Source organism: Oncorhynchus tshawytscha, linkage group LG18 (genome assembly GCF_018296145.1).
Source record: "Oncorhynchus tshawytscha isolate Ot180627B linkage group LG18, Otsh_v2.0, whole genome shotgun sequence".
NCBI lineage: Eukaryota > Metazoa > Chordata > Actinopteri > Salmoniformes > Salmonidae > Oncorhynchus > Oncorhynchus tshawytscha.
In genome coordinates, this window is record NC_056446.1 from 41,413,172 (window position 1) to 41,439,510 (window position 26,339).

General features: G+C 45.0%; 1 protein-coding gene across 1 annotated transcript in view; it reads left to right on the forward strand.

Moving 5' to 3' along the window:
• Nucleotides 1–604: 604 nt before the first annotated feature.
• eif2b4 (eukaryotic translation initiation factor 2B, subunit 4 delta) overlaps nt 605–26,339 on the forward strand; it is a 32,429-nt gene continuing 6,694 nt past the window's right edge. Inside the window, exons 1-10 of the mRNA XM_042301092.1 lie at nt 605–685; nt 1,143–1,180; nt 7,743–7,905; nt 8,438–8,662; nt 11,134–11,216; nt 17,150–17,241; nt 19,567–19,681; nt 22,012–22,088; nt 23,778–23,880; nt 25,902–26,029. Of these exons, the coding sequence (XP_042157026.1) occupies nt 664–685; nt 1,143–1,180; nt 7,743–7,905; nt 8,438–8,662; nt 11,134–11,216; nt 17,150–17,241; nt 19,567–19,681; nt 22,012–22,088; nt 23,778–23,880; nt 25,902–26,029 (1,046 nt within the window). The 5' untranslated portion in view covers nt 605–663. The remainder of the gene's footprint in view (nt 686–1,142; nt 1,181–7,742; nt 7,906–8,437; nt 8,663–11,133; nt 11,217–17,149; nt 17,242–19,566; nt 19,682–22,011; nt 22,089–23,777; nt 23,881–25,901; nt 26,030–26,339) is intronic.

The following is a 26,339-nucleotide window of genomic DNA, read 5'->3' on the forward strand; positions in this document are numbered from 1 at the left end:
ACAGACGCCTCACAAGTCCTCAACTGGCAGCTTCATTAAATAGTACCCGCAAAACACCAGTCTCAACGTCAACTGTGAAGAGGCGACTCTGGGATGCTGGCCTTCTAGGCAGAGTTCCTCTGTCCAGTCTCAACGTCAACAGGGAAGAGGCGACTCTGGGATGCTGGCCTTCTAGGCAGAATTGCAAAGAAAAAGCCATATCTCAGACTGGCCAATAAAAAGAAAGGATTAAGATGGGCAAAACAACACAGACACTGGACAGAGGAGTGTGTAAATTTAACAATTTTCCTGTCCTTTTAAGCATTCAAAATGTAAAGAGTACTTTTGGGTGTCAGGGAAATGTATGGAGTAAAAAAATATATTTTCTTTAGGAATGTAGTGAAGTAAAAGTAAAAGTAGTCAAAAATATCAATTGTGAAGTACAGATACCCCCCAAAAATACTTAAGTCGTACTTTAAAGTACTTTACACTACTGTCTGTGAGAACCATGAATACGGGGAAGTCCGATGAGTGACAGTTTATTAAAAAATAATGAAAATGCCCTCAACAAATACCTCATTTTGTAGTTGCTTGTGAAACCCGTTAACTTCAACCGCAAGAGGGCGCTGTCCATTTCCTCCGCACTAATTCAGACGTGTATTTCCTGCTGAAACTATCGGAAACATGGCAGACTGTGGAGAACCGGGTGAGTCTGAAAACAATGACAGCTGTCAATACACTTAACAAAAAAAACATCGACCTATAGCTACAACTCTGGTTGAAATATCACGGAATAAAACCTGACGTGTCAGCTTGTGTGACCTTTATAGTAAATGTTAACTAGCTACACCAGTCATTGTGGGTAGCATTGCGGGCTAACTAACTAGCCTGAGAAGTGATGGTAGCTTCAGTCACTGAAGAGTATTGTGTCATTTACATTGATTCATGAGCCAACATTTTAAAAAATACATAAAGATTTCATTAAAACAACACACCTAGTAAAAGTGCTACAGTTAGTTATCCTGTAAGATATCTCTGTTTAACTAGGACATGGCTTGCTAGTAAGATGAAGAGAGAGAGCATTGTCCCAGCTGCATGTGCAGCAGTAACTTATACAGTCCTGTGTCATCCTCATCACCACACTGTATTCATCGTCCTTACAGATGGCCCTGGCAACAAAGATGATATCACACGCTCAAAAGTAAGTCTTTTCAAAACACCGAGACAATGTACCGAATGATTTTAAATCCGAGAACAAAACGACATGACATTGAGAGTCCTTATACAATATGTTGCGTCACTTTAGAGGAGGGGGGTGGGGGGGCCTGATGCACAGACCTCCTCTATGGACGCCCCTACTATAGAGCGCCTGGTTAAATTGTGCTTGGGGGAGTTAATTCTGGCCGTACCTTTTACACTTGTTTACACTGGGCTGCACTGGGGTTGGAACGCAATCAAGGTTATATTAAGAAACCATAGTGGCGGGCGTTTTAGATATGGGTCGAAAGACATACCTCAATGCAGGGATGGGATTTGCCAGTGTCATGTTGTGTTGAACAACAAAGGAGCTGATTGGCTGACCAGTGCCATTCCAAAATGGCTGAGGTGGCTACTGTTAGCGAGCATGAGGACGAAAAGGGTCGTTTTCTGGAGAGTAAAAACTCGCAGTATTTCAATCTTCTCAATGGAACAGTGTGGATGAAATTTGGAGTACGGTGGCATATCCCCCCCCCCCTGCATTGAGGTACGTTTTCCTGACCCATGTCTAGCGCCGGCTTCACAGTGTGTAACCGTGATTGTGTTCATACCCTAGTGCAGCTCAGTGTAAACAAGCGTAAGGGTCGGTATTATCTAGAAAACCATTCTTCTCCATATGTAGAGTTTCAGATATTACATTATTTATTTCTTTAAACACTTTATTTTACTTTTATTTTGTCAGTTAAGAACAAATTCTTATTTTCAATGACGGCCTAGGAACAGTGGGTTAACTGCCTTGTTCAGGGGGCAGAACAACAGATTTTGTACCTTGTCATCTCAGGGATTCGATCTAGCAACCTCTCGGTTACTAGTCCAACGCTCTAACCACTAGGCTACCCTGCCTCCCCTCCACTCTAACCACTAGGCTACGCTGCCGCCCCTCCACTCTAACCACTAGGCTACCCTGCCGCCCCTCCACTCTAACCACTAGGCTACCCTGCCGCCCCTCCACTCTAACCACTAGGCTACCCTGCCGCCCCTCCACTCTAACCACTAGGTTACCCTGCCGCCCCTCCACTCTAACCACTAGGCTACCCTGCCGCCCCTCCACTCTAACCACTAGGCTACCCTGCCCCCTCCACTCTAACCACTAGGCTACCCTGCCCCCCTCCACTCTAACCACTAGGCTACCCTGCCCCCCTCCACTCTAACCACTAGGCTACCCTGCCGCCCCTCCAGTCCAACCACTAGGCTGCCGCCCCATTCGCACACTGATGGCTACGTGTGAACTACAATTTCCAGACGCTGACGTTTCTCGAAATGTTAAAAAGACAATCATCGCTTTCAAACCGATTTTCAAAACATATGCTGATATATATGCCTCTTATCTTTCATATCAGTGATATACACATATATATATATATATATACACACACACACTGAATGTAGCAGTGTTGCACAGATCCACAAGCTGTGTGAGCCTCCAGTTTACCAACTACACTTCCTCTAGATATTTACATAAAAAAATATATATATATCATATTTAACCTTTAAATTAACCAGGCAAGTCAGTTAAGAACAATTTCTTATTTACAATGACGGCCTACCAGAAGGCAAAAGGCCTCTCCTGCAGGGACGGGGGATAGAATAATACATTTTAAATATCACGACAAGAGAGACGACACGAAATAGAGACCTAAGACTACATAGAGACCTAAGACGACGACATAGCATGGTGAGCAACACATGAACACACAGCATGGCGAGCAACAAAAAACTGCACAAAAATGTGCTTCATTTTTAAATTGTATTTTTAGTTAGCACAGGTGGCCACGTATGTCTTGTCTTTCTGTCTTCTGTAAAAACAAGCGATATGGCATGTGGGGACACTATAACCCTGGTTTGTTTAGCAACAAGACCGAATCATGCAGAACGGAAGAGGTTTTGCTTAGATTGTTGACAACATGTAAACTGTATTGCGTCTCCAAATGTTTATTGAAAACATAAATACATTTGCACAATGACCACTTGTTGTCTCTCAAATACATCGTTACAGTTGGTTAGTTAGCTCGCTAGTGTATTTTTTGTTGTTGCCATATTAGCGTTGAAATGAAATGAGTCAAAACACCTCAAACAAGACATGGTATCGAGAACGAGATGAAACGAGTCGCGTACGATTCTCCGCATGGCTAGTCATCGATTCTCCACATGGCTAGTCATCGATTCTCCACATGGCTAGTCATCGATTCTCCACATGGCTAGTCATCGATTCTCCACATGGCTAGTCATCGATTCTCCACATGGCTAGTCATCGATTCTCCACATGGCTAGTCATCGATTCTCCACATGGCTAGTCATCGATTCTCCACATGGCTAGTCATCGCAGGGTAGACTAGTGGTTTGAGTGTTGGGGCGGCAGGGTAGCCTAGTGGTTAGAGTGGAGGGGCGGCAGGGTAGCCTAAAGGTTAGAGTGGAGGGGCGGCAGGGTAGCCTGGTTAGAGTGGAGAGGCGGCAGGGTAGCCTAGTGGTTAGAGTGGAGGGCGGCAGGGTAGCCTAGTGGTTAGAGTGGAGGGGCGGCAGGGTAGCCTAGTGGTTAGAGTGGAGGGGCGGCAGGGTAGCCTAGTGGTTGGAGTGGAGGGGCGGCAGGGTAGCCTAGTGGTTGGAGTGGAGGGGCGGCAGGGTAGCCTAGTGGTTGGAGTGGAGGGGCGGCAGGGTAGCCTAGTGGTTGGAGTGGAGGGGGCGGCAGGGTAGCCTAGTGGTTGGAGTGGAGGGGCGGCAGGGTAGCCTAGTGGTTGGAGTGGAGGGGGCGGCAGGGTAGCCTAGTGGTTGGAGTGGAGGGGCGGCAGGGTAGCCTAGTGGTTAGAGCGTGGGACTAGTAACCGAAAGGTTGTAAGTTCAAATCCAAGGTACAAGGTACTGGAACTGTCCCTGTATATAGCTACTGACCCTGTATATAGCTACTGACCCTGTATATAACAACTGTCCCTGTATATAGCTACTGTCTCTGTATATAACTACTGACCCTGGAACTGTCCCTGTATATAACTACTGACCCTGTATATACTACTGACCCTGGAACTGTCCCTGTATATAGCTACTGACCCTGTATATAACTACTGACCCTGTATATAACTACTGACCCTGCATATAGCTACTGACCCTGTATATAGCTACTGACCCTGTATATAGCTACTGTCCCTGTATATAGCTACTGACCCTGTATATAACTACTGACCCTGTATATAACTACTGACCCTGCATATAGCTACTGACCCTGTATATAACTACTGACCCTGTATATAACTACTGACCCTGTATATAGCGACTGACCCTGTATATAACTACTGACCCTGTATATAACTACTGACCCTGTATATAGCTACTGACCCTGTATATAACTACTGACCCTGTATATAACTACTGACCCTGGAACTGTCCCTGTATATAACTACTGTCCCTGTATATAGCTACTGACCCTGTATATAGCTACTGACCCTGTATATAACTACTGACCCTGGAACTGTCCCTGTATATAGCTACTGACCCTGTATATAGCTACTGACCCTGTATATAGCTACTGACCCTGGAACTGTCCCTGTATATAGCTACTGTCCCTGTTTATAGCTACTGACCCTGTATATAGCTACTGACCCTGTATATAGCTACTGACCCTGTATATAGCTACTGACCCTGGAACTGTCCCTGTATATAACTACTGACCCTGTATATAGCTACTGACCCTGTATATAACAACTGTCCCTGTATATAGCTACTGTCCCTGTATATAACTACTGACCCTGGAACTGTCCCTGTATATAACTACTGTCCCTGTATATAGCTACTGACCCTGTATATAGCTACTGACCCTGTATATAACTACTGACCCTGGAACTGTCCCTGTATATAACTACTGACCCTGTATATAACTACGGACCCTGTATATAACTACTGACCCTGTATATAGCTACTGTCCCTGTATATAACTACTGACCCTGGAACTGTCCCTGTATATAGCTACTGACCCTGTATATAACTACTGACCCTGGAACTGTCCAAATCAAATCAAATCAAATTGTATTTGTCACATACACATGGTTAGCAGATGTTAATGCGAGTGTTTTGCCCAAATGCTTGTGCTTCTAGTTCCGACAATGCAGTAATAACGAGCAGCAGTAATCTAACTAACAATTCCAAAAAAACTACTGTCTTATACACAGTGTAAGGGGATAAAGAATATGTACATAAAGATATATGAATGAGTGATGGTACAGAGCAGCATAGGCAAGATACAGTAGATGATATCGAGTACAGTATATACATATGAGATGTATGTAAACCAAGTGGCATAGTTAAAGTGGCTAGTGATACATGTATTACATAAGGATGCAGTCGATGATATAGAGTACAGTATCAACGTATGCATATGAGAAGAACAATGTAGGGTAAGTAACATTATATAAGGTAGCATTGTTTAAAGTGGCTAGTGATATATTTACATCATTTCCCATCAATTCCCATGATTAAAGTGGCTGGAGTAGAGTCAGTGTCATTGACAGTGTGTTGGCAGTAGCCACTCAATGTTAGTGGTGGCTGTTTAACAGTCTGATGGCCTTGAGATAGAAGCTGTTTTTCAGTCTCTCGGTCCCAGCTTTGATGCACCTGTACTGACCTCGCCTTCTGGATGACAGCGGGGTGAACAGGCAGTGGCTCGGGTGGTTGATGTCCTTGATGATCTTTATGGCCTTCCTGTAGCATCGGGTGGTGTAGGTGTCCTGGAGGGCAGGTAGTTTGCCCCCTGATGCGTTGTGCAGACCTCACTACCCCTGGAGAGCCTTACGGTTGAGGGCGGTGCAGTTGCCATACCAGGCGGTGATACAGCCCGCCAGGATGCTCTCGATTGTGCATCTGTAGAAGTTTGTGAGTGCTTTTGGTGACAAGCCCTTTCTTCAGCCTCCTGAGGTTGAAGAGGCGCTGCTGCGCCTTCCTCACGATGCTGTCTGTGTGAGTGGACCAATTCAGTTTGTCTGTGATGTATGCCTAGGAACTTAAAACTTGCTACCCTCTCCACTACTGTTCCATCGATGTGGATGGGGGTGTTCCCTCTGCTGTTTCCTGAAGTCCACAATCATCTCCTTAGTTTTGTTGACGTTGAGTGTGAGGTTATTTTCCTGACACCACACTCCGAGGGCCCTCACCTCCTCCCTGTAGGCCGTCTCTGACCCTTGTTGGTAATCAAGCCTACCACTGTTGTGTCGTCCGCAAACTTGATGATTGAGTTGGAGGCGTGCATGGCCACGCAGTCGTGGGTGAACAGGGAGTACAGGAGACCCTGAGGGCTCAGAACGCACCCTGTGGGGCCCCAGTGTTGAGGATCAGCGGGGAGGAGATGTTGTTGCCTACCCTCACCACCTGGGGGCCCCGTCAGGAAGTCCAGAACCCAGTTGCACAGGGCTGGGTCCTGAGACCCAGGGTCTCGAGCTTGATGACGAGCTTGGAGGGTACTATGGTGTTGAATGCCGAGCTGTAGTCGATGAACAGCATTCTCACATAGGTATTCCTCTTGTCCAGATGGGTTAGGGCAGTGTGCAGTGTGGTTGAGATTGCATCCCTGTGGACCTATTTGGGCGGTAAGCAAATTGGAGTGGGTCAAGGGTGTCAGGTAGGGTGGAGGTGATATGGTCCTTGACTAGTCTCTCAAAGCACTTCATGATGACGGATGTGAGTGCTACTGGGCGGTAGTCATTTAGCTCAGTTACCTTAGCTTTCTTGGGAACAGGAACAATGGTGGCCCTCTTGAAGCATGTGGGAACAGCAGACTGGTATAGGGATTGATTATGTCCGTAAACACACCGGCCAGCTGGTCTGCGCATGCTCTGAGGGCGCGGCTGGGGATGCCGTCTGGGCCTGCAGCCTTGCGAGGGTTAACACGTTTAAATGTCTTACTCACTTCTGGCTGCAGTGAAGGAGAGACCGCATGTTTCCGTTACAGGCCGTGTCAGTGGCACTGTATTGTCCTCAAAGCGGGCAAAAAAGTTATTTAGTCTGCCTGGGAGCAAGACATCCTGGTCCGTGACTGGACTGGGTTTCTTCCTGTAGTCCGTGATTGACTGTAGACCCTGCCACATGCCTCTTGTGTCTGAGCCGTTGAATTGAGATTCTACTTTGTCTCTGTACTGGCGCTTAGCTTGTTTGATAGCCTTGCGGAGGGAATAGCTGCACTGTTTGTATTCAGTCATGTTACCAGACACCTTGCCCTGATTAAAAGCAGTGGTTCGTGCCTTCAGTTTCACACGTATATAGTCCCTGTATATAGCTACTGACCCTGTATATAACTACTGACCCTGGAACTGTCCCTGTATATAACTACTGACCCTGGAACTGTCCCTGTATATAACTACTGTCCCTGTATATACTACTGTCCCTGTATATAACTACTGACCCTGGAACTGTCCCTGTATATAGCTACTGACCAAACATGTATGGAAAGTTTTGTTTAAATCAAACGGGATGCTGTCAAAAAAGTGATTTGAATTCAACTGGATTTCACCTTTCACACCACCTACTAGAATGAAGGGAAGGAGTTAAGCAAAGAGGAGAAGCAACGTCTGAGGAAACAGAAGAAACAACAGAAGAAACAGAAGGAAAGGAAGAATGAAAAGTCAGAAACAGAGAAGGAAAAGACACCTGTCTCCCTGTTGCCACCACCACGACCTGTGGCAACACAGAAAGGTGTTGTATTCTAGCCTGGTCTAATGCTTATTGATATCATCATGTCATACAACTTTTTTTTTTTTTTTGCACCATCATCAGAGTGGGTTTGATTAGGATCCCTGGTTTTCCTGAAATCCTGGTTGAAGGTTTCCTGGAATCAGGAGGGAATATGCCCAGGACATCTGGATTCTTCAACCAGGATTTCTGGAAAACCAGGGAATTTATTCAACGTTCCGGTTTTTGCACAAAGGTCTGATTGTATCATTTTAAATATCTTTGAAAAACAAATACATTTAAAGATGTTCCTGTCATGTTGTCCAGAGCCAGAAATGGCACATTGAAAAAGGTTTTAGAATCAATTCAAACAAACCTTTTGTTTCATCACAAAACCGGAGAGCAACCTATAGCAAGTTAGCATATCTGTCATTTTCAGTTAGTTGTTTACTAATTTTCATAAACTGCTAGCTTTGTCATTGGTCTATTTACCAATCATTCATGGTTCCTCCATCCACTTCATTGGTCCGTTCACCTAGTCTGTCTGTTTCCCCAGCTCCCTCAGCATTGCCTGCCCCTGCCTCTGCACCAATACCTGTGCCTGCCTCAGCTCCCTTCCACTCCTCTCCCGCACCCTCCCCGGCAGACAAGCCAGCCAAGAGCAAAGCTGAGCTGAAGGCAGAGAGGAGAGCCAGGCAGGAGACTGACAGGGCCGCTAAACAGCCAGGCTCCTCGTCCTCCGGCATCAAGACCAAAGTCCCTCTCAGTGAACTGAACCCAGGTACAACAGCTCCCGGTAGACCTCTGGAGCACCTTGTTGATTTATGATGTATCATTTCATAAACTTTGTTTCAGAGGGGAAATTTGACTTGGACAAATTTGACTTGCTCAGTAGTAGTATACATGGTACCTCAGTAGTATTCTACATATTGCTGCAGTTGTAGTAAGTGGTACCTCGGTAGTAGTATACATGGTGCCTCAGTAGTAGTATACATGGTGCCTCAGTAGTAGTATACATGGTACCTCAGTAGTATTCTACATATTGCTGCAGTTGTAGTAAGTGGTACCTCAGTAGTAGTATACATGGTGCCTCAGTAGTAGTATACATGGTGCCTCAGTAGTATTCTACATATCAGTAGTAGTATACATGGTGCCTCAGTAGTAGTATACGTGGTACCTCAGTAGTAGTATACATGGTGCCTCAGTAGTAGTATACATAGTACCTCAGTAGTAGTATACATGGTGCCTCAGTAGTAGTATACATGGTGCCTCAGTAGTAGTATACATGGTACCTCAGTAGTAGTATACATGGTGCCTCAGTAGTAGTATACATGGTGCCTCAGTAGTAGTATACATGGTGCCTCAGTAGTAGTATACATGGTACCTCAGTAGTAGTATACATGGTGCCTCAGTAGTAGTATACATGGTGCCTCAGTAGTAGTATACATGGTACCTCAGTAGTAGTATACATGGTGCCTCAGTAGTAGTATACATAGTACCTCAGTAGTAGTATACATGGTGCCTCAGTAGTAGTATACATGGTACCTCAGTAGTAGTATACATGGTGCCTCAGTAGTAGTATACATGGTGCCTCAGTAGTAGTATACATGGTGCCTCAGTAGTAGTATACATGGTACCTCAGTAGTAGTATACATGGTACCTCAGTAGTAGTATACATGGTACCTCAGTAGTAGTATACATGGTACCTCAGTAGTAGTATACATGGTACCTCAGTAGTAGTATACATGGTACCTCAGTAGTATTCTACATATTGCTGCAGTTGTAGTAAGTGGTACCTCAGTAGTAGTATACATGGTGCCTCAGTAGTAGTATACATGGTGCCTCAGTAGTAGTAGTATACATGGTGCCTCAGTAGTATTCTACATATCAGTAGTAGTATACATGGTGCCTCAGTAGTAGTATACGTGGTACCTCAGTAGTAGTATACATGGTGCCTCAGTAGTAGTATACATAGTACCTCAGTAGTAGTATACATGGTGCCTCAGTAGTAGTATACATGGTGCCTCAGTAGTAGTATACATGGTGCCTCAGTAGTAGTATACATGGTACCTCAGTAGTAGTATACATGGTGCCTCAGTAGTAGTATACATGGTGCCTCAGTAGTAGTATACATGGTGCCTCAGTAGTAGTATACATGGTACCTCAGTAGTAGTATACATGGTGCCTCAGTAGTAGTATACATAGTACCTCAGTAGTAGTATACATGGTGCCTCAGTAGTAGTATACATGGTGCCTCAGTAGTAGTATACATGGTACCTCAGTAGTAGTATACATGGTGCCTCAGTAGTAGTATACATGGTGCCTCAGTAGTAGTATACATGGTACCTCAGTAGTAGTATACATGGTGCCTCAGTAGTATTCTACATATCAGTAGTAGTATACATGGTGCCTCAGTAGTATTCTACATATCAGTAGTAGTATACATGGTGCCTCAGTAGTATTCTACATATCAGTAGTAGTATACATGGTACCTCAGTAGTATTCTACATATCAGTAGTATTATACATGGTGCCTCAGTAGTAGTATACATGGTGCCTCAGTAGTATTCTACATATTGCTGCAGTTGTAGTAAGTGGTACCTCAGTAGTAGTATACATGGTACCTCAGTAGTAGTATACATGGTACCTCAGTAGTAGTATACATGGTACCTCAGTAGTAGTATACATGGTACCTCAGTAGTAGTATACATGGTACCTCAGTAGTAGTATACATGGTACCTCAGTAGTAGTATACATGGTACCTCAGTAGTAGTATACATAGTACCTCAGTAGTAGTATACATGGTACCTCAGTAGTAGTATACATAGTACCTCAGTAGTAGTATACATGGTACCTCAGTAGTAGTATACATGGTGCCTCAGTAGTAGTATACATGGTACCTCAGTAGTAGTATACATGGTACCTCAGTAGTATTCTACATATTGCTGCAGTTGTAGTAAGTGGTACCTCAGTAGTAGTATACATGGTGCCTCAGTAGTAGTATACATGGTACCTCAGTAGTAGTATACATGGTACCTCAGTAGTAGTATACATGGTACCTCAGTAGTAGTATACATGGTACCTCAGTAGTAGTATACATGGTGCCTCAGTAGTAGTATACATGGTACCTCAGTAGTAGTATACATGGTGCCTCAGTAGTAGTATACATGGTGCCTCAGTAGTAGTATACATATTTCTGCAGTTGTAGTAAGTATGTTTTCAACGATCATTTGTGGCTTCCTGTTCCTGTTAGTGGTGAAGAGACTTCCTGAGCATGTCCAAGTGGATGACCCTGCAGTGGTGAAACGACTGGCCAAGAAGTTGGAGAGACAACAGGTTTGTGGCATGTTATTGTCCTTCCACATCGCGCTGCTCTGTTTTCATCAAGGCACTGCTTGACTAATTTACCAGTAACACTGAGATTAGCCATCTCAGTAGATCGTCAGAGTGGTTCCCTTGTATTATTAGGGGAAACTTTGGATTATGGGTAAGATGAAGTCCTAGATAGAACACAGGGAGTTGTCAGGTAACCAGCCAAACCTCCTCACATCAATAACCTAACCTACCTCCATGTCTCACCGCAATTGCTTCTATTCTGTACCTCACATTTTCTTTCAGACGCTACCGCACGGCGCCTCTAATAAGGTATTAAGTGTCAAGGTTTGGCCTTTGCTTTGTGTGCCGTTGATTTGTTTTTACCGTCTGTTTTGTTTGGCTGTTCATGTCGGGCCTCCCGGGCGGCGCAGTGGTTAAGGGCGCTGTACTGCAGCGCCAGCTGTGCCACCAGAGACTCTGGGTTCGCACCCAGGCTCTGTCGTAGCCGGCCGCGACCGGGAGGTCCGTGGGGCGACGCACAAATTGGCCTAGTGCCGTCCGGGTTAGGGAGGGCTTGGCCGGTAGGGATATCCTTGTCTCATCGCGCACCAGCGGGCCGGGCGCAGTGCTCGCTAACCAAGGTTGCCAGGTGCGCGGCGTTTCCTCCTCACACATTGGTGCGGCTGGCTTCCGGGTTGGAGCCGCGCTGTGTTAAGAAGCAGTGCGGCTTGGTTGGGTTGTGTATCGGAGGACGCATGACTTTCAACCTTCGTCTATCCCGAGCCCATTGTGGCGATGAGACAAGATAGTAGCTACTAAAACAATTGGATACCACGAAATTGGGGAGAAAAAGGGGTAAATTAAAAAAATTAAAAGTCTGTTCATGTCATTTTCCCCACCATCTGACCTACCTTCCTGACATAATGACCCTGTCTTTCACCTGGTCAGCAGAAAGAACCATCACGACAGAGACGTACAGTGAGCTCCCAACAATACTGGGACAGTGACAACTGTTGTACTTCAGCACTTTGGATTTGAAATGATACAATGACTATGAGGTGGAGAGTGTCAGCTTTAAGTTGTGGGGTATTTTCATTCGTATCGGGTGAACTGTTTAGAAATTTACAGCACTTTTTGTACATAGTCGTCTCCCATTTTTAGGGGAGCAAAAGTCTTGGGACAAATCCACTTAAAGTAGTAAAATGTTTATTATTTGGTCTCATAGTCCTAGAAGGCAATGATTACATCAAGCTTGTGACTCTACAAATGTGTTGGATGCATTTGCTGTTTGTTTTGGTTGTGTTTCAGATTATTTTGGTGCCCAATTTGAAATGAAATGGTAAATAATGTTATGTGTCAACAAAAAATGGTCACATTTATTGTAATTAAGAATATGTTTTGCGGGAAACACTTCTACGTTAATGTGGATGTTACCATGATTAAAGATATTCTGTAAACGCACAAATATTGTACCTCCAAGAACACCAGCATGGTCAAATAATAGGTCTGGGACAGGTAGCACGTCCGGTGAACAGGTTAGGATTCCATAGCCGCAGGCAGAACAGTTGAAACTGGAGCAGCAGCACGGCAAGGTGGACAGCAAGGAGTCATCATACCAGGTAGTCCTGAGGCATGAGCCTCAGGTCGTCCAAGAGAAATAGAGAATTAGAGGGAGCATACTTAAATTCACACAGGACACCGGATAAGACAGGAGAAGTACTCCAGATATAACAAACTGACCCTAGCCCCCCGACACAAACTTCTGCAGCATAAATACTGGAGGCTGAGATAGGAGGGGTCAGGAGACACTGTAGCCCCATCCGATGATACCCCCGGACAGGGCCAAACAGGAAGGATATAACCCCACCCACTTTGCCAAAGCACAGCCCCCACACCACTAGAGGGATATCGTCAACCACCAACCACTCTCTCCATTACAATAACTCACCATTATTCACAAAATGATCTGAAACACAACCAAAACAAACTAAAAATGCATCCATCAAGCTTTATGTAACCATTGCATGCTATGAATATTTGGACCACATACATCATGTTTTACTTCTACAATACACATACAATGCCTTGCGAAAGTATTCGGCCCCCTTGAACTTTGCAACCTTTTTCCACATTTCAGGCTTCAAACATAAAGATATAAAACTGTATTTTTTTGTGAAGAATCAACAACAAGTGGGACACAATCATGAAGTGGAACGACATTTATTGGATATTTCAAACTTTTTTAACATATCAAAAACTGAAAAATTGGGCGTGCAAAATTATTCAGCCCCTTTACTTTCAGTGCAGCAAACTCTCTCCAGAAGTTCAGTGAGGATCTCTGAATGATCCAATGTTGACCTAAATGACTAATGATGATAAATACAATCCACCTGTGTGTAATCAAGTCTCCGTATAAATGCACCTGCACTGTGATAGTCTCAGAGGTCCGTTAAAAGCGCAGAGAGCATCATGAAGAACAAGGAACACACCAGGCAGGTCCGAGATACTGTTGTGAAGAAGTTTAAAGCCGGATTTGGATACAAAAAGATTTCCCAAGCTTTAAACATCCCAAGGAGCACTGTGCAAGCGATAATATTGAAATGGAAGGAGTATCAGACCACTGCAAATCTACCAAGACATGGCCGTCCCTCTAAACTTTCAGCTCATACAAGGAGAAGACTGATCAGAGATGCAGCCAAGAGGCCCATGATCACTCTGGATGAACTGCAGAGATCTACAGCTGAGGTGGGAGACTCTGTCCATAGGACAACAATCAGTCGTATATTGCACAAATCTGGCCTTTATGGAAGAGTGGCAAGAAGAAAGCCATTTCTTAAAGATATCCAGAAAAAGTGTTGTTTAAAGTTTGCCACAAGCCACCTGGGAGACACACCAAACATGTGGAAGAAGGTGCTCTGGTCAGATGAAACCAAAATGGAACTTTTTGGCAACAATGCAAAACGTTATGTTTGGCGTAAAAGCAACACAGCTCATCACCCTGAACACACCATCCCCACTGTCAAACATGGTGGTGGCAGCATCATGGTTTGGGCCTGCTTTTCTTCAGCAGGGACAGGGAAGATGGTTAAAATTGATGGGAAGATGGATGGAGCCAAATACAGGACCATTCTGGAAGAGAACCTGATGGAGTCTGCAAAAGACCTGAGACTGGGACGGAGATTTGTCTTCCAACAAGACAATGATCCAAAACATAAAGCAAAATCTACAATGGAATGGTTCAAAAATAAACATATCCAGGTGTTAGAATGGCCAAGTCAAAGTCCAGACCTGAATCCAATCGAGAATCTGTGGAAAGAACTGAACTGCTGTTCACAAATGCTCTCCATCCAACCTCACTGAGCTCGAGCTGTTTTGCAAGGAGGAATGGGAAAAAATGTCAGTCGCAGCAAAAGGTGGTGCTACAAAGTATTAACTTAAGGGGGCTGAATAATTTTGCACGCCCAATTTTTCAGTTTTTGATTTGTTAAAAAAGTTTGAAATATCCAATAAATGTCGTTCCACTTCATGATTGTGTCCCACTTGTTGTTGATTCTTCACAAAAAAATACAGTTTTATATCTTTATGTTTGAAGCCTGAAATGTGGCAAAAGGTCGCAAAGTTCAAGGGGGCCGAATACTTTCGCAAGGCACTGTAAGTAAATTTTTCCCAATACTTTTGCTCCCCTAAAATGGGATGTAGAAAAAGGGCTGTAATTTCTAAACGATTCACCCAATATGGATGAAAATACACTCAGATTAAAGATGACAGTCTGCAGTTAAATAACCTCATAGTCATTGTATCATTTCAAATCCAAAAATACTGGAGTACAGAGCCAAAACAATAAAACATGTCCCAATACATTTGGAGCTCACTGTAAAATCCTACATGTTGATACATGATGAAACAGTGATGTGCAGTCTGTATTGAATGGCTGTACACAATGTTCTACTAGGCATTTATATGTTCTACTAGGCATTTATATGTTCTACTAGGCATTTATATGTTCTACTAGGCATTTATATGTTCTACTAGGCATTTATATGTTCTACTCGGCATTTATATGTTCTACTTGGCATTTCCTAGTTTTTCTCTCATGTTCTCTGAGCTGGCCTACAGTACAGAATATGGTGTGGTTGTTGAGCTGGCCTACAGTACAGAATATGGTGTGGTTGTTGAGCTGGCCTACAGTACAGAATATGGTGTGGTTGTTGAGCTGGCCTACAGTACAGAATATGGTGTGGTTGTTGAGCTGGCCTACAGTACAGAATATGGTGTGGTTGTTGAGCTGGCCTACAGTACAGAATATGGTGTGGTTGTTGAGCTGGCCTACAGTACAGAATATGGTGTGGTTGTTGAGCTGGCCTACAGTACAGAATATGGTGTGGTTGTTGAGCTGGCCTACAGTACAGAATATGGTGTGGTTGTTGAGCTGGCCTACTGTACAGAATATGGTGTGGTTGTTGAGCTGGCCTACAGCTACAGAATATGGTGTGGTTGTTGAGCTGGCCTACTGTACAGAATATGGTGTGGTTGTTGAGCTGGCCTACTGTACAGAATATGGTGTGGTTGTTGAGCTGGCCTACTGCTCAGAATATGGTGTGGTTGTTGAGCTGGCCTACTGCTCAGAATATGGTGTGGTTGTTGAGCTGGCCTACTGCTACAGAATATGGTGTGGTTGTTGAGCTGGCCTACTGCTCAGAATATGGTGTGGTTGTTGAGCTGGCCTACAGTACAGAATATGGTGTGGTTGTTGAGCTGGCCTACTGCTCAGAATATGGTGTGGTTGTTGAGCTGGCCTACTGCTCAGAATATGGTGTGGTTGTTGAGCTGGCCTACAGTACAGAATATGGTGTGGTTGTTGAGCTGGCCTACTGCTCAGAATATGGTGTGGTTGTTGAGCTGGCCTACTGCTCAGAATATGGTGTGGTTGTTGAGCTGGCCTACAGTACAGAATATGGTGTGGTTGTTGAGCTGGCCTACAGTACAGAATATGGTGGTGGTTGTTGAGCTGGCCTACAGTACAGAATATGGTGTGGTTGTTGAGCTGGCCTACTGTACAGAATATGGTGTGGTTGTTGAGCTGGCCTACAGTACAGAATATGGTGTGGTTGTTGAGCTGGCCTACAGTACAGAATATGGTGTGGTTGTTGAGCTGGCCTACAGTACAGAATATGGTGTGGTTGTTGAGCTGGCCTACTGTACAGAATATGGTGTGGTTGTTGAGCTGGCCTACTGTACAGAATATGGTGTGGTTGTTGAGCTGGCCTACAGTACAGAATATGGTGTGGTTGTTGAGCTGGCCTACTGTACAGAATATGGTGTGGTTGTTGAGCTGGCCTACAGTACAGAATATGGTGTGGTTGTTGAGCTGGCCTACTGTACAGAATATGGTGTGGTTGTTGAGCTGGCCTACTGCTCAGAATATGGTGTGGTTGTTGAGCTGGCCTACAGTACAGAATATGGTGTGGTTGTTGAGCTGGCCTACAGTACAGAATATGGTGTGGTTGTTGAGCTGGCCTACAGTACAGAATATGGTGTGGTTGTTGAGCTGGCCTACTGTACAGAATATGGTGTGGTTGTTGAGCTGGCCTACTGTACAGAATATGGTGTGGTTGTTGAGCTGGCCTACTGCTCAGAATATGGTGCGGTTGTTGAGCTGGCCTACTGTACAGAATATGGTGTGGTTGTTGAGCTGGCCTACTGCTCAGAATATGGTGTGGTTGTTGAGCTGGCCTACTGCTCAGAATATGGTGTGGTTGTTGAGCTGGCCTACAGTACAGAATATGGTGCGGTTGTTGAGCTGGCCTACTGCTCAGAGTTATGCTTGGTTGCTGTGGGGGTTGGCATCTATGTATGTTTGGACTTGACCTCACCCATCCACCTTTGAACCTTTGACCTCTGAACCCAAGAGGATCACGGTGAACTAAACGTGTGTGTGTGTGTGTTTATTTCAGATCCCACTGCGATCCGACTATGGCTACAAAGTCAGCCTGTTCTCTCACCTGCACCAGTATAGCCGCAAAGCCCCACTCACCCAGCAACTCAGGTAACTACCTACCTGCCCCTACCCAGAGCCCCCTTCACCCAGCAACTCAGGTAACTACCTACCTGCCCCTACCCAGAGCCCCCCTCACCCAGCTACTCAGGTAACTACCTACCTGCCCCTACCCAGAGCCCCCTCACCCAGCAACTCAGGTAACTACCTACCTGCCCCTACCCAGAGCCCCCCTCACCCAGGTACTCGGGTAACTACCTACCTGCCCCTACCCCCCTCACCCAGCTACTCAGGTAACTACCTACCTGCACCAGTTGGGCATTAAAAAAAAAGTTGGTTTTAAATGCTAGTTGAGGCAAGCTACGTCCGACTTGGGGATCAGAATTTACACCTATTTGCACCAATCAAAAAAATAAGACTAGTTATAACTGATGCATCATAATGATGGTTGCTAGGCAGCCCCGTTGCTAGGCTTGTGCCAGTTGTAAACTTTGTCCCGTCACTTCACAAAGCCCACCGCTGAGCATGTACCACATCTGGATGGAACAATCAATAATTACTGGGGGAATTTTTATTTTTATTTCACCTTCTTATTTAACTAGGCAAGTCCGTTTAGAACAAATTCTTATTTTCAATGACGGCCTACTGGGGAACAGTGGGTTAACTGCCTGTTCAGGGGGCAGAACGACAGATTTTGTACCTTGTCAGCTCAGGGATTCGATCTTGCAACCTTCCGGTTACTAGTCCAACGCTCTAACCACTAGGCTACTCTGCCGCCCCAAAGGAATATCACTGAGTTAAGAAAATATTGGAATTAAATAGGCTAATGCAATTGAAGGCCTTTATCATATTGTTATTTACTGAAACTTCCAAAGGCATCTAACCGTTTTAAATACTTGAAAGCAGTTTTTCGTGTTCAACTATACATTTCAGCAACGTTATGATCGGGACAGCGTTGTCGCTCTGCTTTGAGACGAGCGTTGGGGGGGGGGACTCATCTTGACAAATCGATCGATGTCCGATTTTGTGTTTTCACTGAATCTCCGTTTGGGATATTTGGTCACAATTAAAGCTGGGGAAATGTTAGCCGAGTTGCGTGTTCATGACGATAATATTTAGTCTAGTTTGCTCATCTAACAGTGTTATCAGAACATTTATCTAGCATGTTATGTAGCATACGCTAGCCTGGTATAACAGGTGGGTTATTTCTCTCTTCACTGGCGTAGTAGCTTCGGCTATATCATGACTGAAAGTCCTTGACTTCTGATAGTCAATCATTGTCATTTTTTGTTTTGTTTCACTGAATGTCTTACAGTATTTGGTTATTTGATCTCTGACTGGGCAAATAAATAAGTGGAGGTGACCGTTCATCTATTTTGTTTTTCTAATATCTGATCAGACACATTTAGCGGTGTGGTATAAATCAAGTGGATTATTGACTTTGAGGAAACTCGAAGCCCCCGCGGAGGTTGTGAAATACGAACATGAGACTCGCACCCTTTTTAAAAAAAAAAATAGATGTTCTGTGCATAACATGAAACGTGAAACGGAGTTAGCTCATGATAGGGCTAACAGCTATGCCCAGCTGGTGTAACAGATAGGATTTTTAGGTCCGTCGTAGAGAACAATTTCCCCTGTCGGACACAGAGAGTTACGACTGTTGCAACCAGAGGTATTTAGAGAGTGTTTTCTATGGCTCTGCACAGGGACACTGTTCCCATCTGAACCGTTCTCTCTTAGTTTTAATGCTCTGGGATTGTTTTTAAGTGATTACAAACTGGGTGGTTTCGAGCCCTGAATGCTGATTTGGCTGACCGGAATGATATATCAGACCATAACAGTGGTTGTAGTATGAGCGTGTTTTTGGCTCTTTATTTAAATACAATTATCCTGATGGATAAGATTGTCTTCTAGCTAAATGTCTGCGCATTGTATTGTAATTTCTATATAATACTGAGGTAGGACTAAGTGAGTAAAATCCGTCTCATATTGTCTAACCCTTTCAACTAAAAGTCTTTCTGTGATCTGATTGGTGATAAATTGGTCTCGGCAAGTGGTTGTTTATTAATTTATTAATCTGTCTGTGATCTGATGGGTAATTGTTTGGTTCTGCCTGTGATCTGATGGGTAATTGTTTGGTTCTGTCTGTGATCTGGTGGGAAATTGTTTGGTTCTGCCTGTGATCTGATGGGTAATTGTTTGGTTCTGTCTGTGATCTGATGGGTAATTGTTTGGTTCTGTCTGTGATCTGATGGGTAATTGTTTGGTTCTGTCTGTGATCTGATGGGTAATTGTTTGGTTCTGTCTGTGATCTGATGGGTAATTGTTTGGTTCTGTCTGTGATCTGATGGGTAATTGTTTGGTTCTGTCTGTCAGCATTCCCTCTACAGTGATCCACCCCTCCATCGTGCGGTTGGGTCTGCAGTACTCCCAGGGTATCGTGGCGGGTTCCAACGCTCGCTCTGTGGCCCTGCTCCATGCCTTCAAACAGGTACAGTACGACTGACCCCCCCCCCCAGACCTGCTCTTAGTTACCCCCCTACGGTCGATTGATGCGCCGGTGAGTAAATCTAAGTTGCATAACAAACAAATCCACATCAAAATTAGTCCGTTTCAGCTAGAGGTTGTTTATGTTTGTATTTTGTTGCATTGGATGTGTCTCAATCCGCCAGTGTTGCACTTTCACTTCTGCTGTGTTCGTCAGACCAGGAGACGTCCCGAAAAATCGGTCTTCTCACGAAAACGTCTGTAGTGTGTGACCGGTTTCACCTACACACTATTACGACCATATTTTTCTTCTCTCTCTTAACTAATGGAATTATGACTCTAGCTTTGTGCCTACCCCCCCAAAGGGGTTAAATATGTGTATATCTCCTAGATATAGGACAAACTATTCTACACCTTGTTTCTTATGGTTTATTTTTTTGGACTGGCCTTTTTCTGAATGTGTTTCTATGGGGTATGGTGGTAAAGGCCAAATTCAATATTTCATTAACTAATTGTTATCAAAAAATATTAAGTATATATATATATATATATATATTTAATAAAAGATTGAATATATAAATCAATACTTAATATTTTTTGATAACAAAAGGGGTCCTACAATTCTAAATCAAATAGTTATAGTATGACCATCTTCAAACAATTCCACATGTCAGCCTAGACCCCCCCCCGCCCAACCCCACCGCCTCCTCCCCAACGTCTTGGACTCTTAAGGAAATAAGTTCCAGTCCTCACTCTGTGGCCCTGCTCTACTTTTTGAACAGGTACTTCCATTTTCCCCCATACTCACTGACATTGAAGTGTCTTACATTCCCCACATCCATCAGTCTCTTTTTGTTTTGGTGCTACGTATGCACACGGGTGATTGTATACGACTATACCCTACGACTATACCCTACGACTATACCCTACGACTATACCCTACGACTATACCCTACGACTATACCCTACGACTATACCCTACGACTATAGCCTACGACTATACCCTACGACTATACCCTACGGCTATACCCTACGGCTATACCCTACGGCTATACCTGCGACTATACATGCGACTATACATGCGACCATCCATACGACTATACACGACTCCCTACGACTATACGACTATACCCTACGGCTATACCCTACGGCTATACCTGCGACTATACATGCGACTATACCTACGAACATCCATACGACCATCCATACGACTATACCCTACGACTATACCCTACGGCTATACCCTACGGCTATACCCTACGGCTATACCTGCGACTATACATGCGACTATACCTACGACCATCCATACGACCATCCATACAACCATCCATACGACTATACCCTACGACTATACCCTACGACTATAACCTACGACTATACCCTACGACTATACCCTACGGCTATACCCTACGGCTATACCCTACGGCTATACCTGCGACTATACCTACGACCATCCATACGACTATACCCTACGACACCCTGCGACTATACCCTGCGACTATACCCTGCGGCTATACCCTGCGGCTATACCCTACGGCTATACCTACGACTATACCCTAAGACTATACCTACGACTATACCCTACGACTATACCCTACGACTATACCTACGACCATCCATACAACCATCCATACGACTATACCCTACGACTATACCCTACGACTATAACCTACATACGACTATACCTACGACTATACCCTACGACTATACCCTACGACTATACCCTACGACTATACCCTACGGCTACCATCCATACCTGCGACTATACATGCGACTATACCTACGACCATCCATACGACTATACCCTACGACTATACCCTACGACTATACCCTGCGACTATACCCTGCGGCTATACCCTGCGGCTATACCCTACGGCTATACCTACGACTATACCCTAAGACTATACCTACGACTATACCCTACGACTATACCCTACGACTATACCTACGACCATCCATACAACCATCCATACGACTATACCCTACGACTATACCCTACGACTATACCTACGACTATACCCTACGACTATACCCTACGACTATACCCTACGGCTATACCCTACGGCTATACCCTACGGCTATACCTGCGACTATACCTACGACCATCCCTACGACTATACCCTACGACTATACCCTACGACTATACCCTGCGACTATACCCTGCGGCTATACCCTACGGCTATACCCTGCGGCTATACCCTACGGCTATACCTACGACTATACCCTAAGACTATACCTACGACTATACCCTACGACTATACCCTACGACTATACCTACGACCATCCATACAACCATCCATACGACTATACCTACGACTATACCTCTACCAACAGGTGATCAGGGACTACACTACTCCACCCAATGAAGAGCTGTCCAGGGATCTGGTCAACAAACTGAAGCCCTATATCAGGTACAGGGTCCTCATAACACTTCCTGTGAAATACTATGTTCATACAGTGCATTTGGAAAGTATTCAGACCCCTTAACATTTTCCCACATTTTGTTATGTTACAGCCTTATTCTAAAATGGATTAAATTTTCCCCCCGCTCCCCCCATCAATCTACACACACAACCCCATAATGACAATATGAAACGCAACTTGATTGGAGTCCACCTGTGGTAAATTCAATTGATTGGACATGATTTGGTTTGGAAAAGCACACACCTGTCTATATAAAGTCTCACAGTTGACAGAGCATGTCAGAGCAAAAAGCAAGCTATGAGGTCAAAGGAATTGTCCGTGGAGCTCTGAGACAGGATTGTGTCGAGGCACAGATCTGGGGAAGGGTACCAAAACATTTCTGCAGCATTGAAGATCCCCAAGAACACAGTGGCCTCCATCATTCTTAAATGGAAGTTGTTTGAAACCACCAAGACTCTTCCTAGAGCTGGCCGACCGGACAAACTGAGCAATCGGGGGAGAAGGGCCTTGGTCAGGGAGGTGACCAAGAACCCAATGGTCACTCTGACAGAGCTCTAGAGTTCCTCTGTGGAGATGGTTGACCTTCTGGAAGGCTCTCCCATCTCTGCAGCACTCTACCAATCAGGCCTTTATGGTAGAGTGGCCAGACGGAAGCCGCTCCTCAGTAAAAGGAACATGACATGGAGTTTGCCATAAGGCACCTAAAGGACTCGAGTGAAACAAGATTCTCTGGTCTGATGAAACCAAGATTGAACTCTTTGGCCTGAATGCCAAGCGTCACGTCTGGAGGAAACCTGGCACCACCCCTACGGTGAAGCATGGTGGTGGCAGCATCATGCTGTGGGGATGTTTTCCAGCGACAGGGTCTGGAAGACTAGTCAGGATCGATGGAAAGATGAACAGAGCAAAGTACAGAGAGATCCTTGATGAAAACCTGCTCCAGAGCACTCGGAACCTCAGACTGGGGCGAAGGTTCACCTTCAAACAGGACAACCACCCTAAGCACACAGCCAAGACAACACAGGAGTGGTTTCGGGACAAGTCTCTGAATGTCCTTGAGTGGCCCAGACAGAACCCGGACTTGAACAAGATCAAACATCTCTGGAGAAACCTGAAAATATCTGTGCAGCGACGCTCCCCATCCAACCTGACAGAGCTTGAGAGGATCTGCAGATAAGAATGATAGAAACTCCCCAAATACAGGTGTGCCAAGCTTGTAGCTTCAATACCCAAGAAGACTTTGAGGCTGTAATCGCTGCCAAAGGTGCTTCAACAAAGTAATGAGTAAAGGGTCTGAATACTTATTTTATTTATTTATACATTTACAAAAATGTATAACGTTTTTGCTTTGTCATTATGGGGTATTGTGATGCCATTATGGGGTATTGTGATGTCATTATGGGGTATTGTGATGCCATTATGGGGTATTGTGATGTCATTATGGGGTATTGTGATGTCATTATGGGGTATTGTGATGTCATTATGGGGTATTGTGTGTAGATTGTGGGGGGGGTAATTTAATCTATTTTAGAATAAGGCTGTAACGTAACAATGTGGAAAAAGTCAAGGTGTCTGAATACTTTCTGAGTGCATTGTATGTCACATCTTACTGTGGAACTAGCATCTTGTGAATCATGTCTCAGGGTTGAGCTTGTACCACCATGTTGTTGTTGCAGCTTTCTCAATCAATGTCGACCTCTGTCAGCGAGCATGGGCAACGCAATCAAGTACATCAAGAAAGAAATCTCCAATATTCCAAGTCAATGCAAAGAGGAGGAGGTAAATTCAGAATACAGTGTGTTAGTGGCCAGGTTGTGGTCAGAAAGATGTTTCACTCATCATATCCATATTACGTCTGGTCATTTTGTCTCTCCCCCCATGTGGTCATTTTGTCTCCCCCATATGGTCATTTTGTCCCCCCCCAATGTGGTAATTTTGTCTCTCTCCCTCCCCCCATGTGGTCATTTTGTCTCTCCCTCCCCCCATGTGGTCATTTTGTCTCTCCCCATGTGGTCATTTTGTCTCCCCCATGTGGTCATTTTGTCTCTCCCCTCCCCCCATGTGGTCATTTTGTCTCCCCCATGTGGTCATTTTGTCTCCCTCCCATGTGGTCATTTTGTCTCCCCCATGTGGTCATTTTGTCTCTCTCCCCCATGAGGTCATTTTGTCCCCCCGTCCCCCCATATGGTCATTTTGTCTCTCCCCCCCCCATATGGTCATTTCGTCTCCCCCCATGTGGTCATTTTGACTCTCTCTCCCCCATGTGGTCATTTTGTCTCTCTTCCCCCATATGGTCATTTTGTCTCTCTCCCGCCCATATGGTCATTTTGTCTCCTCTCCCCCCATATGGTCATTTTGTCTCCTCCCCCATGTGGTCATTTTGTCTCTTCTCCCCCATATGGTCATTTTGTCTCCTCTCCCCCCATATGGTCATTTTGTCCCCCCATGTGGTCATTTTGTCTCCCCCCATATGGTCATTTTGTCTCTCTCTCCCCCATGTGGTCATTTTGTCTCTCTCCCCCCATGTGGTCATTTTGTCTCTCTCTCCCCATGTGGTCATTTTGTCTCTCCCCCATGTGGTCATTTTGTCTCTCTCCCCCCATGTGGTCATTTTGTCTCTCTTCCCCCCATATGGTCATTTTGTCTCTCTCTCCCCCATATGGTCATTTTGTCTCTCTCCCCCCATATGGTCATTTTGTCTCTCTTCCCCCATATGGTCATTTTGTCTCTCTCTCCGCCCATATGGTCATTTTGTCTCTCTCCCCCCATATGGTCATTTTGTCTCCTCCCCCATGTGGTCATTTTGTCTCTTCTCCCCCATATGGTCATTTTGTCTCCTCTCCCCCATATGGTCATTTTGTCCCCCCCCCCATGTGGTCATTTTGTCTACCCCCCCCATATGGTCATTTTGTCTCTCTCTCCCCCCATATGGTCATTTTGTCTCCTCTCCCCCCCATATGGTCATTTTGTCCCCCCATGTGGTCATTTTGTCTCCCCCCATATGGTCATTTTGTCTCTCTCCCCCCATGTGGTCATTTTGTCTCTCTCTCCCCCATGTGGTCATTTTGTCTCTCTCTCCCCCATGTGGTCATTTTGTCTCTCTCCCCCATGTGGTCATTTTGTCTCTCTCCCCCATGTGGTCATTTTGTCTCTCTTCCCCCCCCATATGGTCATTTTGTCTCTCTCTCCCCCATATGGTCATTTTGTCTCTCCCCCCATATGGTCATTTTGTCTCTCTTCCCCCATAAGGTCATTTTGTCTCTCCCCGCCCATATGGTCATTTTGTCTCTCTCCCCCCATATGGTCATTTTGTCTCCTCCCCCATGTGGTCATTTTGTCTCCTCTCCCCCCATATGGTCATTTTGTCCCCCCTCCATGTGGTCATTTTGTCTCCCCCCCCATATGGTCATTTTGTCTCCCCCCATATGGTCATTTTGTCTCTCTCTCCCCCATGTGGTCATTTTGTCTCTCTCCCCCCATGTGGTCATTTTGTCTCTCTCCCCCATGTGGTCATTTTGTCTCTCTCCCCCCGTGTGGTCATTTTGTCTCTCTTCCCCCATATGGTCATTTTGTCTCTCTCTCCCCCATATGGTCATTTTGTCTCCCCCCCATATGGTCATTTTGTCTCCTCTCCCCCATATGGTCATTTTGTCTCCTCCCCCATATGGTCATTTTGTCTCCTCCCCCCATGTGGTCATTTTGTCTCCTCCCCCATGTGGTCATTTTGTCTCCTCCCCCCCCATGTGGTCATTTTGTCTCCTCCCCCATGTGGTCATTTTGTCTCCTCTCCCCCTCCATAGGCGAAGACCAAACTGCTGACGTGTATAGACCGGTACATAGAGGAGAAGATAGTTCTGGCAGCCAAGGCCATATCTAAATACGCTATAGAGAAGATCAGTGATGGAGATGTCATTCTAGTTTATGGATGGTAAGAAAACAATAACGACTTTTAATCAAGAGGTCTGAGCCTCTTAGGGCCGGTCAATTGAGAATGTCCATTGAAATAGCTTTTCAGTCCAGGCCTATTCTTAATCTGTGTCTGGGAAACCGCTCCAAGGTGTTAATGACTAAGTAGAAACCACTCCATGGTGTTAATGACTAAGTAGGAACCACTCCATGGTGTTAATGACTAAGTAGGAACCACTCCATGGTGTTAATGACTAAGTAGAAACCACTCCATGGTGTTAATGACTAAGTAGGAACCACTCCATGGTGTTAATGACTAAGGAACCACTCCA